The 15,517-nt window shown below is 34.3% G+C and overlaps 1 protein-coding gene across 7 annotated transcripts in view; it reads right to left on the reverse strand.

Moving 5' to 3' along the window:
- The window catches only part of GRIK2 (glutamate ionotropic receptor kainate type subunit 2), a 1,100,253-nt gene that overhangs the window by 11,825 nt on the left and 1,072,911 nt on the right, over positions 1-15,517 (reverse strand). For all 7 annotated transcript variants that reach the window (XM_032408162.1, XM_032408165.1, XM_032408164.1 and 4 more), the window contains one exon: positions 2,658-2,908. In XM_032408162.1, the coding sequence (XP_032264053.1) occupies positions 2,658-2,908 (251 nt within the window). The remainder of the gene's footprint in view (positions 1-2,657; positions 2,909-15,517) is intronic.

A 15,517-nucleotide genomic window follows, 5' to 3' on the forward strand; every position in this document is an offset into this window, starting at 1 on the left:
TAGTGTGCTAAGGGAGAATGGAGATGTGCATAGGCTTCACAGAGAAAAGGTATCTAGACATAATGATGGATGTGGTTTAAAATGGGCAAAAAACCTTCCCAACTTTCTCAAAGGGGTAGGAAATGTTTTTGGAATGATGGCAGTACCTGAAATCACCGAAGTAAAAATAAAGTAAGATATGCACATCATATTTTTTTTCCCACCGGAATAGGAAATGAAAACCTAACACTACCTTGTGGAAACAGCTGTGTCCTGTACTCACGTCCATTACCTCTATTGATTAGGGAAAGATTTCTGGGCAAGTTGATACCTAGTCTTGAATGATACTAGTCTAAAATGACTAGTGGGAGTTTGCCAGGTAGAAAAACGGTCAAGATTTGCTCAAGTCAAATGGAAGAAAATTTGAAAAACTGGATGACATTGGAAAATTGAAAGTAATTTAGTTTGACTGGAGTAAAAGTGCAAATTGGGGAGAAACAAAAAATTGAACTATAATGGTAGACAGGGACAGCTCCTCAAGTGCCTTGTCTGCTAAGCTAGGGAATTTGGATTTCATCATGGAAGTTATGTGGAGACAGAGCGTGAAAGCATTGGGGAATGTGACTAATAATCCTCATGTAATATCAACACAGTTGTCTTTTTTGTTTCATCTTCAGTCAAAAAAGGTACATTAATTTCCTTTTCCTAATTGTTTTAGAAGGTCATACAGGTCCACAGAAATTCAAGAAAGCTGAATTTCAACTAAACTAGTTTTTTATAGTAAGTACGAAGAAGGTTATTTTAGAGAATTAAATCCCTACGTTCTTTGTTTTGGGGTTTTTTGTTTTGTTTTTTTAACAGAATGCTTATAGACTAATTGTGCCTTAAGACATGGCCTAGGCAAATCATATGGCTAGGACACAAAGAGACAAGGGCAATAGGATACCACATATATCAAGAGATTAATTCATTGGTTTTATTTTAACACTGAGCTATAACTGAAAGAAAATCATTGCATATGGAGATTTGAGGTTCCAATTAGAAAACCCCAGATTCCTTCTGTAATTTTTGGACTCATTTTAAGTATTAACTACCCAAATGACACATTTATTGCCAAGTTGTAGTAAAAACGGACATTGATGAGCTAATGTTTTTTTGTCTTTGATTTGTTCTTTGGATTTTATTTCAAAACTGATTTTGACACTACAAAAAGGATCATAACATAAAAAGCATATTGAGACTTATTCATCAGTCACACTAGTGCAACAAATATTTGATTTAGCCAAGTCAGCAGATACAGCCATCCTGAATGTTGTGGGGAAATAAATCATACGATTCCTAAATTTTTCAAACTTCTGAATTGGTTATTTTACTCAAGGACAAAAGGAGACTATCAAAATACTCATTTATAAAAACATTATTTCTAAGTGTTAAATACTGTAGTCAAGTAAAAATATAGAAACGCTGTATCCAAAATTTTGGTTTCAGAAAGGAGAAGTAATTGCAACAAAAATTACCAAAGACAGAGGGAAAATGTTTTTGTTTTTCAAAAATAGTTTTACAGATGTCAGTGTTCAAAGAACAGTAGCAAAATATATATTACCTTATATTAATGTATGATATTATCTTTAACTTCATATTTTGCTCCTCATATTTACCAGTAAAAGTTCATAAACCTCTTAAATATGAAAGAGAATATAATCTCACTGTGACACAGGGTCTAAAGGTTAAGCCCTAAAAAACTTTTTTTTTAAATTAAAAACAAAAAGAGATGTTTATGTACAAAAAGTAAATGAGGTGCCAGAAGACTTAAAAATGGTAAAGCAGTAGTTCATGTTCAGAGCTATAAATTTACATACAAAAAGGGTCATGTACCATCTGAGAGATTTTTCTATAAATATTCTTCATATTTATAGAACCGAGGAAATTATAGCACTAGAAATATATAATTTGAATGAGATTCACAAATTTTTCAAGAATGGAACATAAAGACACTTGTACCAAAGACTAAATGTATTAAAATCTCGGGAAAAAATGCTATAGTCTCAATATTTTTGAGGTTTATATATATTCTTCTAAAGACTCTGGTGCAAAGGAATACAGGACTTATTAAGAATAGCATTAAATGGCATGAAAGGAACGACAATATTTTCACACATTCACTAATTTAGAAAATTAACTGTAATTTCCACCATGCAAGTTAAGATTTTTTTTTCAGTTAGAAATTTATCAGACTAAAAATCTTCAAATAAAAATTTCATCTACCCTCTAACTTGAAACCATTCTTAAGGATTGTATTTTAAAACCCATTTTATCTATAGAGAAGTATTTCTTCCTTCATATTACAATTTCCGATATTTGCTTCCTTCCTTAATTGCATTTCTCCATTAAACTAACTGCAATGAACTTTACGCCGCAAAAGTGTCTCTTTGTCTCCGGCTTCAATAACAGGAGAAATAGTCACTTGTTCTGAAGCTAGCTTTAATTTAAACAGATTCTTGTAACTTAAAAATCACAAAGGTGATCCTGATTCTTTTTGTGAACCTCCCTCAGAGAATGAATGGCAGAGGACAATTAGCGGTTCACCGTTCTAAGCATTACCCTTGCTTGGAAAGATCAAAAAGAATTTGTTGTAGTATAACAGCAATTGCTTTGAATCGTAAAAAAGTGACATTTACCTTTTCCAATTGAGCGTTTTTTTTGGATTTGTATAAAAACTCTCCCACTGCCACAAAAACTGAGAGCACCAAGCCGGCTGCCAGAACAATGAAGATGCCACCAATATTTTGAACCCCCAGGGCACTGGCCTCTTTGCTCTCCTCCTCCGGGCAGCCATTGCCCCTCCACCATTTCTCCTTCATCATGTGCAGCTTGCCTTCCTCTTGTAGCTGAAGAATTGCTATGGTGATTTTGTCTCTATATGGAGAACCTAAGAAAAGAGAGAGTATGTTAACTCTTTCAAGGAACCCAGAGTTTTAATAATTAAGGGTTAACGTGATGAGAGAAGGATAGAGCTTTGTCCAAACACTCCAGGGTATGCCAATATTTATTTTCAGTAGAGAAAAACAACTGGAAAATGATGAAGGACAGAAATTTAATGAGAGAACTAAGTAACAACATGAAGTAATGCCGTTCTGATTTTGAAGGGTACAATAAAAGTTGTTTTTGAGGAAGAAAACGTCTCCTTTTAAAAGGCAGGCCGTTCAGAGCACTGGAAAATAAGTAAATAGGAAGTAGAAACCCAAAAAAGAAATCGATAGAGTGCAAGGATATTTAGCTAATATATAGGAATCACTCCACACTGAAACAGAGCATTGATAAACCAGTAATCTCTATTCTTAGGAAAGTTGTGGGAAAAATTGTGTTTCCCAGGATTAAGTGCAATAATTTAAGGCAATCATGATCAACAGGCTGCATTCAGGGGTAGCTCATACTTTGCAAGTAATAGGTAATCACTCCTATTTTTTATTTAATCTGAGTAACAGAAATAACAGGCTTGTACAGACTTGGATCCTTCAAATATAATCATGGTAATGCATTGTAAGGTTTTTTTTGATAGTTTATTTATTATTTTATGTTTTGGGGGGAAATGTTCTCTCCAGTGGAGGCAACAGTATAAATTAAATTTAGTATTTATGCTGATGGGGGCAGATATTCATCTGTATTAGCTATTACATGATAAGTAATAACTTTTCTAATTGGCTGCCCAAAAGCATAGAATAATACCGAACTACATGCATCTTTCAACACCTAACCCAAGGGATGGGTGTTACCTCTTTTTCCCACCCAGAAATAGCCTGTATCTAAAGTTTCATCTTCTTTCCTAAAACACTATATTGCACATTCCATTTTTCTGCATCTTCTCATTCATAAGTTCTGCTTACAGAAAAATACTAATTTTCAAATTTTAATTTGTATTCAATAATGCCTGTGATTTTTTTTTTTTACTTAAATATACCTACAGGGGCCTATGCTAAAACTTCATTTTTGCTAAAAGTGATTAAAAACTTCATCAAGAAACTTTTCTGCCTCATAAGGGACACCACTATATATTTTGTTTTTTACTTGTTTAATATAACAAGACCAACTTAGCATCATTCTCTTAGAAAGAATAGTCACGCTAAAAGCAGAAAGACAAGGGGAATCATAGGAAGTAAGTAACCTGTTGAATGTTGGAGGGATGGTCTACCTAATCCAGCTGGAGAGCTGTTTCTTTAACATAATCCTTAATCTTACTCAGAAGAAATGTGTAGGTATATGGCTTCTATACAACATTTTTCCAGTTTTCCTTAAAAGGAGCATTATCCACTCCTATATTTAGAACTCAAATATTTTATTTTCATTGTACAATTAATCCTCATGATAATAGAAGAATTCCTGCTTCTCGGCTTCTTTGCTGTGCTCTTCTCTTCCAAATGTTATCTGATGAAAATATTCAATTTAAAATCTGCCCCTCAGCCACTTCAGGTCTCAATGGATAAGCCTTGCCCAGACTACCTTCTACCTTGATCACTAACTGGCCACTCAGTCTAGGTCACCTAGTATTATCATTATTTTTATTATTTGCCTTTCAGAATGTGACTTATTTTCCTATGTAGATTATAAACTCTCTGGAATAGATGATGTTTATCTATGTATATATATCATTTATCTCTATCATCTATCATCTCAATATTTTCTTATATAATTGTCACTTCTGAATATTTTTTCACATAACAGGATCTCAACAAATGTTTCATATTATGAGGAGCATAATATCTGACTGAGGCATTCCTACCATAATGTAAGAGTAATAACCTAGTCCTTTTGGTCTGTCTGACATGTATTTCAAAACCATAAATTAAGGCCATCTGTTGGGCTATCCAGTTTTCATTAATTCACTGCACCTAACCTAACACCAGCTTCAAGGTCACTCTTACTTTGAATTATCATTCTGATTAACCATGTATATTCTCTGTAAAATAAATATTTGATTGAGGAAAAAATATCCTCTTTAAGCAGAATTGCAGTTCGTCAAATATGTTTTTTAATTAGAAATACAGCAGCTGAAGCAAATTTTATGCTGATAGTACTTGTGAAAATGGCTACATGTGACTAATATAAAATGTGGTTTCTCTTTTGGAATTTCAATTGTAAGCAAAATTTGGGGTGATAGTGACTTGAAAAGTAGACTTCAAATATGGAAAATTCTTGATACAGCTAAGTAATATTTTGAGTCAGCTTATTTCTCATCCTGAACAATACTGAAAGAATATTATTTTATTACCAACTCACCATACCCATTAAACTGCATGAGGATGTTTATTCTAATATCTTCAAACACAATATTCTTCCCTACATTCTTTAAATAAGAAACAGACTAACAGAAGCAACCCACTTTTCAACAAATGATAGATACACTTTGATTTCTTGCTTGGCTGAGCTTCCTATTTCTAGCACTTACAGTAAACATAAAAATTTCCCATTGCTAGCAAACCTCCCCAAACTTGTTTTCCAATATAAATATGGTAATGTTTAAATGGAATTTGGTTTAAATCAAAGCTACAAAATTAATATACCTCATTTTGAGGTTTTTAACAAGATAAAACAATATAGGGAACATAATTGATGAAAGTAAATCCTTGCCATGTTTTACTTGTCATCTGTCATTGATTTAGTTTAAGTAATTATTTTTTTTAATTTTTTTAAGGATTTTTATTTATTTATTGAGAGAGAGAGAATGATAGAGAGAGAGCATGAGAGGGAGGAGGGTCAGAGGGAGAAGCAGGCTCCCTGCTGAGCAGGGAGCCCCATGTGGGACTCGATCCCAGGACTCCAGGATCATGACCTGAGCCGAAGGCAGTCGCTCAACCAACTGAGCCACCCAGGCGCCCTAAGTAATTATTTTTTTTTAAAAGAAATAGCAATTCAACAATAAATTATTACTTCTTTGGTACATCATTTGATGCTCCTGGGGAAGCATTTCTATACAGATACTAGTTGAAGTCCAACATGGGCTGAAATTTCATCTCGTTGAAAAATCTCAAGGGCACATTGAGATCAAAGAAGAAAAGTAACTTTCATCCTCCTTGTGACATGAACAGCCATGTGCTTAGCTCTAATGAAGTGAACAGCCATTAGTTAGATAGATAGAAGCTTACGTTTTGCCCAGACCCCAACCCAGCCTCAAACCATATGCCAGCAATGAGAGAAGCTGCCTCCAAGGAATACGAGTATTTTTGCAAGAGGACTCTAAGATTGATTAGAGAACTACTGAGGAAATTGTCAATATGTCTATTTTAACACATACTATTGTACCTAAAAGTCAATCCTCAAATGCTTAAGGTACAGACAGATAGCCATAAATGAGTGAAGAAACACTTTAGACAAAAATATCTGAAAAATTGCAACATCCACAGTGGATAACTTTCAGCTCCACTTAGAGAATTTCAACACAGGTTTGCCAGATATTTTTTTTTTTTTTTTTTTTTTGGTGCGAACACATGAAACAGTCTGTCTAAAATTCTCTACATTAAAATGTTGGCAAATAAATCATTTTTTGAAAAAATCATGCAGGATATGCCAAATACCTCTTAGAGCTGAATTTAGCCTTTTGATTTTCACTATGCCATCCATCTCCGAGTATTGGTTCTTTTATATTCTTACTCGCAATGAGATTTTCTTTGGTTGTTTAAACATATAGTTCATACTGACAGAACATGACTATCATGTTTAAAAAAATTTTTTTACAAGTTGCCAAAAACCCTATTTACCAGATAGAAAAGGTTGTAGCTTATAAAAAGAAGGAAGCAAGGAAGGGAGGAAGGGAGGAAGGGAGGAAGGGAAAAAGAGCAAACAAAACATGATTATTATACAGTGAAGCCTCTTATATGTCAGATGCCTAAGACTTGGGGCTCAAAATGAGCACGAGGAGGCATAGAGACAGTTTTAAGTGATACATAGTCTAGTATATGCATGGGCATAAATAAAAACTAGAAATGCACCTATTCAGAATGTCCTCAATAAAAGAATTACTGTCTCTAAACGTCCCTAAATGTTAAATTTTGATCAAATAATTTTACATAAAATTATAATTTCATCAACATCCCTCCCAACAGATAGATTAAAAGCCCCTTAGGAAAATAAGCTGTGATTATTATAAACAATTAATACAAATCTCACCAAGTATTTCAGAGCTAATTTGCTGGCTGGGCTTAGTAAATTCAGCTCCTTCCTTCCTTCCTTCCTTCCTTCCTTCCTTCCTTCCTTCCTTCCTTCCTTCCTTCCTTCCTTCCTTCCCCCTTCCTCTCATGGCTCTTCCATTCCTTTGCCTTTCTTCCTCTCTTTCTCATACTTTCCTCTTTTTGTTCTTCTTGCCCTCTCCTCTTGTGTCCTTTCATTCTTTTCCTTCCTTTCTCTTCCCTGCAGCCTTTCCTTTCCTTTTCTCATCCTCCTCTCTTCCCTACCGTTCCTCCTTGCCTTCCTTTCTACCATTCTAAATTTCTTGCTTGTAGGATGAAAGCCACATGTTATTGTGTATACTTGGTTCTAAGTCAATAAAACAATTTATTGATTTGCTCATTTGATTGTCCTTTTCATCTTCTTTACAAGCTCGCAGTTTTAAGTATGTGCCAACATTTCCTTCTCCTATTTCAGAACATCCAGACAGTATAGAAATGATAAAACAAATGAAGTCAGCATTATGTGTAATTCTTGGGGAGGCAAACTGATTGATAAACAGCTTTTCTTTAAAGGTTGCACAGCAAGTTGTCTAATACTTGACATGCTTTAGTGAAATATGCTAAAATCACATTATCCATATACTGGCAACCTCCTATCCATCCAGCCAAAATTTTCTTTACTTTCAAATCAGGCTTCTTGATGCTTTAATCAATTACAAAGGTCAGAAACAAGATTACCTTTGCTTTCTATAAATGTCTCGTTCTAAAACTTATTACACCAATATTTCCCAAACTGGATTTTCCCCCCACAGACTTCTTTTTTTTTTTTTTGGAAAATGTACACCTATGTTTCATTTTTAAAGGATTCCTTGGTCGGATAAGCTTGGAGAATACTCCATAACAAATACATCTCCTATAAATTCACATTATACAATAGCAAAACACAGGCTGCCATCTACCCATTAAAAACAGGAAAAAGTTTCTAAAAAGCTTATTTAAAATGATTAAACTATTTTTAAGGAAAGAATTTTTTCCTGCACATCTATTAATGTCACCTTCAATTATTTTGTTTTAACTTCAATTTGAAAAGTACTGCCTTAGAGAACAATAATTACTACTCTTTTTTTAAGATTTTAATTATTCATTTGAGAGAGAGAGAGAGCATGAGCGGGGGTGGGGAGGAGAGGGAGAAGCAGACTCCCCACTGAGCAGGGAGCCCAACATGGGGCTTGATCCCAGGACCTGGAGATCATGACCTGAGCTAAACGCAGATGCTCAACCATCTGAGCCACATCTCCGAGTGCAAGGTGCCATAAATGCACAATAAATTTCAGGTGCTTTTAGAGCTGTATCTCTTTTTACCATTCTTTCCATGATAAAATCTTCCAATAAAGATGGAACCAAATCACATTTTCTTAGAGCCTCTGCCTCAGCAGAAGATGGGTTTTATTATCTCAAAGGACACTTTCCCTCCCATATTTGTTTTTAAGAAGTGCTAGGACAAATTTTACACTTACATTTCAGATTCAATTTTATATTGCTGTATTTCCAGTTTTATGTTTTATTGAGTCAATAATGTTGTTATACAATACCATAGCATCCTTGTTCATTTTCTCTTTGAACTTGTCTCAGTTTGTAACTAAAAAATAACTTCTGTGATTGTTTAATGCCCATTGACCCTAACAAGCTATAAAGTCCATAAGGACAGGGGTTTTATCTGCTTTGTTGGTATAACACCTGGGACACAATAAGGACACCATATTTGTTGAATGAATACATGCATAAATAAAAGAAGGTGTTAATTACTAAATAATTGGTCATTCATGTTTGCAATGTTATCTTTAGTCATTTCTTACGAACCCAAAATATGTCTAGACCTTTAATCTATATCTGATAATTATATTTATTTCAAATGAAGCATTTAATATATGTGGCAACTAAACACTTTCATGGGGCCCATTTCACACTTACTGTTAGATAACAGCTAAATTGGTTACTATCTCCCTCTTTGCATTTTCTTTTGAAGGTCTCCCATCAAAAACCTTCAGTTTGATAGGAGTATAAGGAGTCTATTAATGAGTATCACAGAAATAGAAAAAGAGTAATCTTATCTTGAAATCAAATTATCAACATTTTAATCACAGAATAGTAAATGACAGATAAAAGTGATCCATTCTCCATGATACCTTGTAGTCTTTCCACATTGGAAGTCTAAGAACATTATTTCCTTGTTTAAAATTTTTCATTGGTGCTCTAGGGCTATAGAATAAAATCTCCATTCCTAAATGTGTCATGCAATCCCTTTCTTCAAACTATCACAGGCTTCTTCTCTGATTTTACCTCTTCTCCTTACACCTGACCTGCTAGCAATATACACTAGTTGTACCTCCCATTGTCTGGAAAGCCCCATTTTCACACTTCCTCCAATTTTCTGGTTGAACTTCATCTCATTCAGATAAACTTCTGCTCATCCTTCCCTATATTTGCACACTTTTTCTTGACTACCATGGATATATACAGGATCCCTCTTCTTTGGTGCCATAGCACATTGCAGATATTCTAAAACAGTATTTGGTGCATCATATTCTAATGTTTTTCCATATCTCTTTCTCTCCTAGATGATGATATGAATGCCCTGGGGGCAAGGAACATGTCTGAATCATGTGTTTTGTTGTTGTTGTTGTTTGTTTTTTCTTTACTATATGACACACACAAATATTACTTACACAGGTGTTAGATTCTAGGCATATAGTAATGGACAATGTCACATGAGCCCTGCCCTTCTAGAGTTTTCACTGCAACAACAACAAAAAAACCCACACACATTGGATAACTTTTTACAAATATGAGGATAATTATAATAAAGAACACAACATTATAGAACCCTGTAACAGATGGAACTAGGTCTGCTGAGTAAGTACACAAAAGGGTTGGGAAAATAACTCTCTTTGGCTGCTTTTTGCCTACTTTTCTTTCTTTTTTTTCTTTCTATCACATTCCTGTTTTAGGAAGGTATATGTGGGAAAGAAAAATGATAGTAAAAGCATCCCAAACCCACTTAGTTCGTTTCTTCTAGATATAGAAGATAGAACTAGGTACAAAATATCAGGGTCATGATGGAATGGAGCCAAAAATAAATGCATTGTTAATGTAGAAATGAGAAAGGAGAAGTAAAAAACTGTAAGGCAGAGACTGTATGGATTTAGAGAGCAAATACATATATAGATATCAAGTGGATGTACCCCCCAAGGATGTGTGGATATAGTAAATTTTAAAGTTAAGTACTTAAATTCAAAATCAATAACTGGCTTAAATTGGATAGAGGTTGTGTTTTTTTCCTCTGCTGCAGACCTCAAAATGCAATGTCTTTATGACCTCCACAGAAAAGCAATGTAAATGTACTCTACTTGAAGGGATATTTGAAGAATCCTCAGGAGAATATTCAGTATTTAAGATCAAAAAAGGAGATGCTTATATGAGGCACACAAACTATCAATAAAAAATTCAAATTATACAGGATGAGTTTTAGCCAGTTGCCTTTTATTCATATTCTGAATATTCTCTAACTTATGTGAAAAGAATAAGAAGGACGAATATTATCAGCATATAATGAAAAAGTAAACTATTTTCACTGGTCCTGACATCTTTCATATGTATTATTTAAAAGTAGCTGGTGAAGTAGATTTGTAGTCACATTTCTTCTCTGGGTACTAAATCATCAAATTCTGACACTAAGTATGAAAATAGAAATAGTTTTATCCTAGAAACCCTATCTTCTTTACAATTTTTCATCTGCATAGTAATCATTTGAATAGTAGTAAGAATGGAAATGTCAGGAATACTTTCCTAACTTTGCTGTTTTCATTCCAAATCTAATATCAAACTCTAATGAACAAATTACCAAAGTTGCACCATTTTAAATAAAGTCATCATTGTAGTTAATCATCAAGAACCCAAAAACTGGAGGGCACCTGGGTGGCTCGTTCAGTTAAGCATCTGTTTTGGCTCAGGTCATGATCTTGTGGGTCGTGGGATCGAGCCCTGGGCCAGGCTCTGCTCTCAGTAGGGAGTCTGCTTGAAGATTCTCTCCCTCTGTACCTCTTCTCACTCACACATGTGTTCTCTCTCCCTTTCTCTCTAAAATAAATAAATATGTCTTAAAAAAAAAAAAAAAAAAAAGAACCACCAAATTGGGAGAGAGGATAACATTTGAAGGCAGTAAGTACCTATCCTTTAAGGTAGAGCTCAAGTCTGTTTTCAGTTTGGGCCTGACTGCTTTCTCCTTACTGAAATCTACCCACCGAGTCTCTGCATTATATAACAGACCACTTGTCCATGTTGTATTTTCCCCATTTGCTGTTAAATTTGTTTTTTCACATTTGTCTCCTTAAGAAAGGGGATGATTCATATCTATATTTTGTGTTCATTATTTTACAGAGCCAAGCAGGTTGAAGAGTAATAAAATTTCTAATAGATTAACCAAATACTAAGGAAGAATAAATGTCTTTAGAGATACTCTTTTCTGAAAACATCTTGGGACTCAGTTCACTAAAGACTCAGGAAATGTTTGGAGAAGGAAAACTTCATTTGACTTATTTATATAATGCTCTACAATTGGAACTGCCTCATCTTTATCAATCACCTTCTTCTCTCAAAATGATGGTTAGCTAACTACAGTATACTGATTAAGTGATGATAAAACCCTACCTCAGTCCCATGACCCATGAGATCACGACCTGATTCGAAGCGGAGAATTGCATGCTTAACCTACTGAGCAACCCAGGAACCCTGAAAAACATTTCTAATTGGTTAGGAATGGGTCATATTAACAATCTGCCTTATCTACAATATATTTAATATGTCTGAATATATAAAGAGTAGAGAGCACAAAAGTAAGATACAAATAACTTAAAAATCACAGATACATCCTTTGTAATTCTTTGTGGTACATGTTTTCTGATGCAAATACTATAAATATAATATGTTTAATCCTTATTACAACCCAATTGTGTAGACATGATTCCTCCATTTACAGATAAGGATGCTGAGTCTCACTCAGAGAGGCTCAGTAACTTCAACCAAGACATCTGCAACACTCTGGTGAAATGAGGATTTGTACATAAGTCATCTGACTACAAAGGTCACATATCCTAAATAGCATGCTAAGAAAAGGCCTTTCACATGAGGGCCAGCAAAAGCAAGGTAACCATCTTTGGAATTTAATATTTCCACATTTCAACTCTGTGTCTTGACTTTTTCTTTTTTCTAATAAGAGTGATCAGTGATCTTACTTAGTCCTACTAACCAAAGGATAACAATCTGGCATAGTCAATCTGGTTAACTAATCTATAATAGAGTTTGAACCCATGGCCTTGGACTAAGCATAAGACACTAACTAAATGAATGAAATGATCTAATGTTTGCACAAAAAATCATCAGAACTAACTCTGTTTTCATGAAAATTATCCATTTATGCATTGTTTGGGCATCATTTGGTCAGTATTTACAATACTAATGAGGACTGCTCACACTGGTGCTTATAAATCATCAAATTCCCTCTGGAAGCTTCCTAGATTCTAGCACGTGGAGTCTATTGATGATGTCTGTGGAGCAGGCATAACTTACTGAGACTCTCATCTGTTTTCAGTGACATGAAATCTAGACTTTAACAATATGCCAGGAATATACATCTTCTACAAGTATAATTTGACTTTTTTTTGTTTAATTCAGGATCTGAAAATTATTAGATCTTGATTTAGCCTTGCAAAATCACTTCACCAACATTAAAATTATGCTGTTTATGAAATGAAAAAATAGAATGCATTTTAATGGAAGGTTTGACCTGCAGAAAGATGAATAATTTGCATCAATTTTTGTGCATTATGTTCAACTAATGAAGACAAATGTATTCATTCATTTCAGTAAAGCTGACGAACTGAAGGCCGGCAATTTTATGCATCTATAATGATGAATATTACAGTACTTATTATATGACGAATTGGGAATTCCAGAAATGGATGGTGAGGAAAACAGGGAAAAAACATGCTTCTCATACTGATTTCTATTTTTATAAACACTGGCATCTGCCTTAAACAAACAACATGCCTCCCCTAGTACCAATTCTATATCTCTCGCTTCATCGAAGAACAAGAAATAAAGAAGCAGTGAGATCTCATGCATTTAACATTAGAATACAGAAGTGAAGAAAGAAATTTCATTGTTCACATGTCAAGGTGGTCTACTTCTACCATAAAAGAGTCAATGATACAACCTCTTGCAACATTTTTTACTTTAGGCTAATCATTATAGGGAGATAAACACTACCTGAGAATCATTAATAGGACTACTGCTATTTTGTATTCATTAACATAAAATATGTTATAGAACAGTTTATAAAGGTAACATTAAAATCCTATTATGAAATAAGAATATATCCTAACATTTATAATTAAACAAGTAAATATGACAGAAATAAAATGTATATAATAATTTTGTGTGTGATACAGTTATCTTTAGGGGTGCCTGGGTAGCTCAATCGGTTAAGCGCTTGACTCTAGGTTTTGGCTCAGGTCATGATCTCATGGGTCGTGGGATTGAGTCCTGCATTAGGCTCTCTGCTCAGCAGGCAGTCTGCCTAAATATTGTCTCCCTCCGCCCCTCCCTACACTCTCTCCCTCTCTCTCAAAACTAGATAAATGAATCTTTAAAAAAATTATCTTTAAATCTGACCTTGGTATTAAAAATCGCTATAATACATCCACTTTACATGAATCTCTACTTCATTTTCATATTTCTGCTTTATATTCTTCTTGTATACCTTCATGTAGGTCGTATGATTATGATATGGCTAAGTTAATTTGCATTTTGTTTACAGAAATAATTATTCACTGACTGCATGAAACTTACTATTGATTTAACCCAACAGGTAAAATGGGAACAAATGATATTATGGAAAATTTTAGCATCAACAATATGCACAGACATGAACACAATCTCTCCATCTCCCTCTTCTCAGCTGACACATATTTCATATGTGTTATTAAAGTCATGAGGGACTAACGAATGAAGCATGCCACTAACTCATTAAAAATAGAAATAGTTTTAATGATACCCTTCAGTCACTTCACAATATTTCTACCAAATTGAACATAGCAAAGCGAAATAATGCCAACTGGCCATAATGATTTTTTCTAGACAGCTGCTTTCCTACCAGCTCATGGACTGCTGAGTCTGCCTAGTCCTCGAAATGCAATGTGCACTCAACATTCGAAAGAGAGAAACCAAGAAGGCTTTTAGTCTGGGCAGTAAGAAGGGAGGTAATGCAGTAGAAAATGCCATTAAGGAGAAATGCTCCCTTTTCAGATAAATAGATTATCACCTATGGTGAATTAAAAGGCAAGAGACTGCAACTGCTCACACATTTTAAATACTCCCTAATGAAAACTGCGGTGATTTGCTTTTATGCTTTACCCCATCTAGAGTTGTTGTTTCTTTTTTTCTTCTTTTTTCAAATTCTTTTGAATGAAATAGAAAGTTCAGTTAACTTAAGAGTAATAACACCTACAACTTCAAAAATCTACCATACAGTAAATATCATGTTGAAATAACATTGCTGCAGTCAGGAAAACTGAAAGGGATATAATGTCACCCCAAGCTTAATTAAACCAGCTATGCTTATTTAGCATTTACCTTCACATCATTGTTGATTGCTCCACTAAAGTTATTTTTGTGTAAACAGAGCTTCGCTAATTAAATAGCGAATTGGAGTCATTCAGCGATTTCACAACACACTTGGGCAGTTCTCATCATACTCAGAATGATGAATGGTGATGGCAGGCCTCTAGATGAGTCACACTGGAGGAGGCCTAGCAGGCGAACAAGAGACTACATGGGCTTTTGGGGGGGAAAGGAAAATATATATAATTTTTGAAATATTTCTGATTTCCCACTCCAAAAGAGACAAAGTATTTTCTGTTTCAACCTCCTGCACTTAACCACATGTGCCTCTATGACAATATCTGATAATCTGAACAACAATAAAAGCAAAGGGAGTTCCTCTCTTTAATCACATTTACAGTATTAGTAAAGACGAAATTTTCACTATAGATTATGGCTCCTGCAGAATATAAACTCAAAATCCTGGGGAATTTCTGGTACTGATCTGAATTTCCAGAACTTGAGTCCATATTGCTCTGCTGTGAATATATTTATCTCATTAACTCTTACTGCAAAAAGAACAAGAGCCTCAAACAACATTTTTTTCACACCTGAATGCATTTTTTTTTTTTTTGGTTTATGATTAAACAAAAGTTTGAAACTAAGTAAATATGTATTAAAATAATCTTCAATATGCTTGAACAACAATGATATAAAAGGCA

The sequence above is a fragment of the Phoca vitulina genome, unplaced genomic scaffold, assembly GCF_004348235.1.
Source record: "Phoca vitulina isolate PV1807 unplaced genomic scaffold, GSC_HSeal_1.0 scaffold9, whole genome shotgun sequence".
Taxonomy (NCBI): Eukaryota; Metazoa; Chordata; class Mammalia; order Carnivora; family Phocidae; genus Phoca; species Phoca vitulina.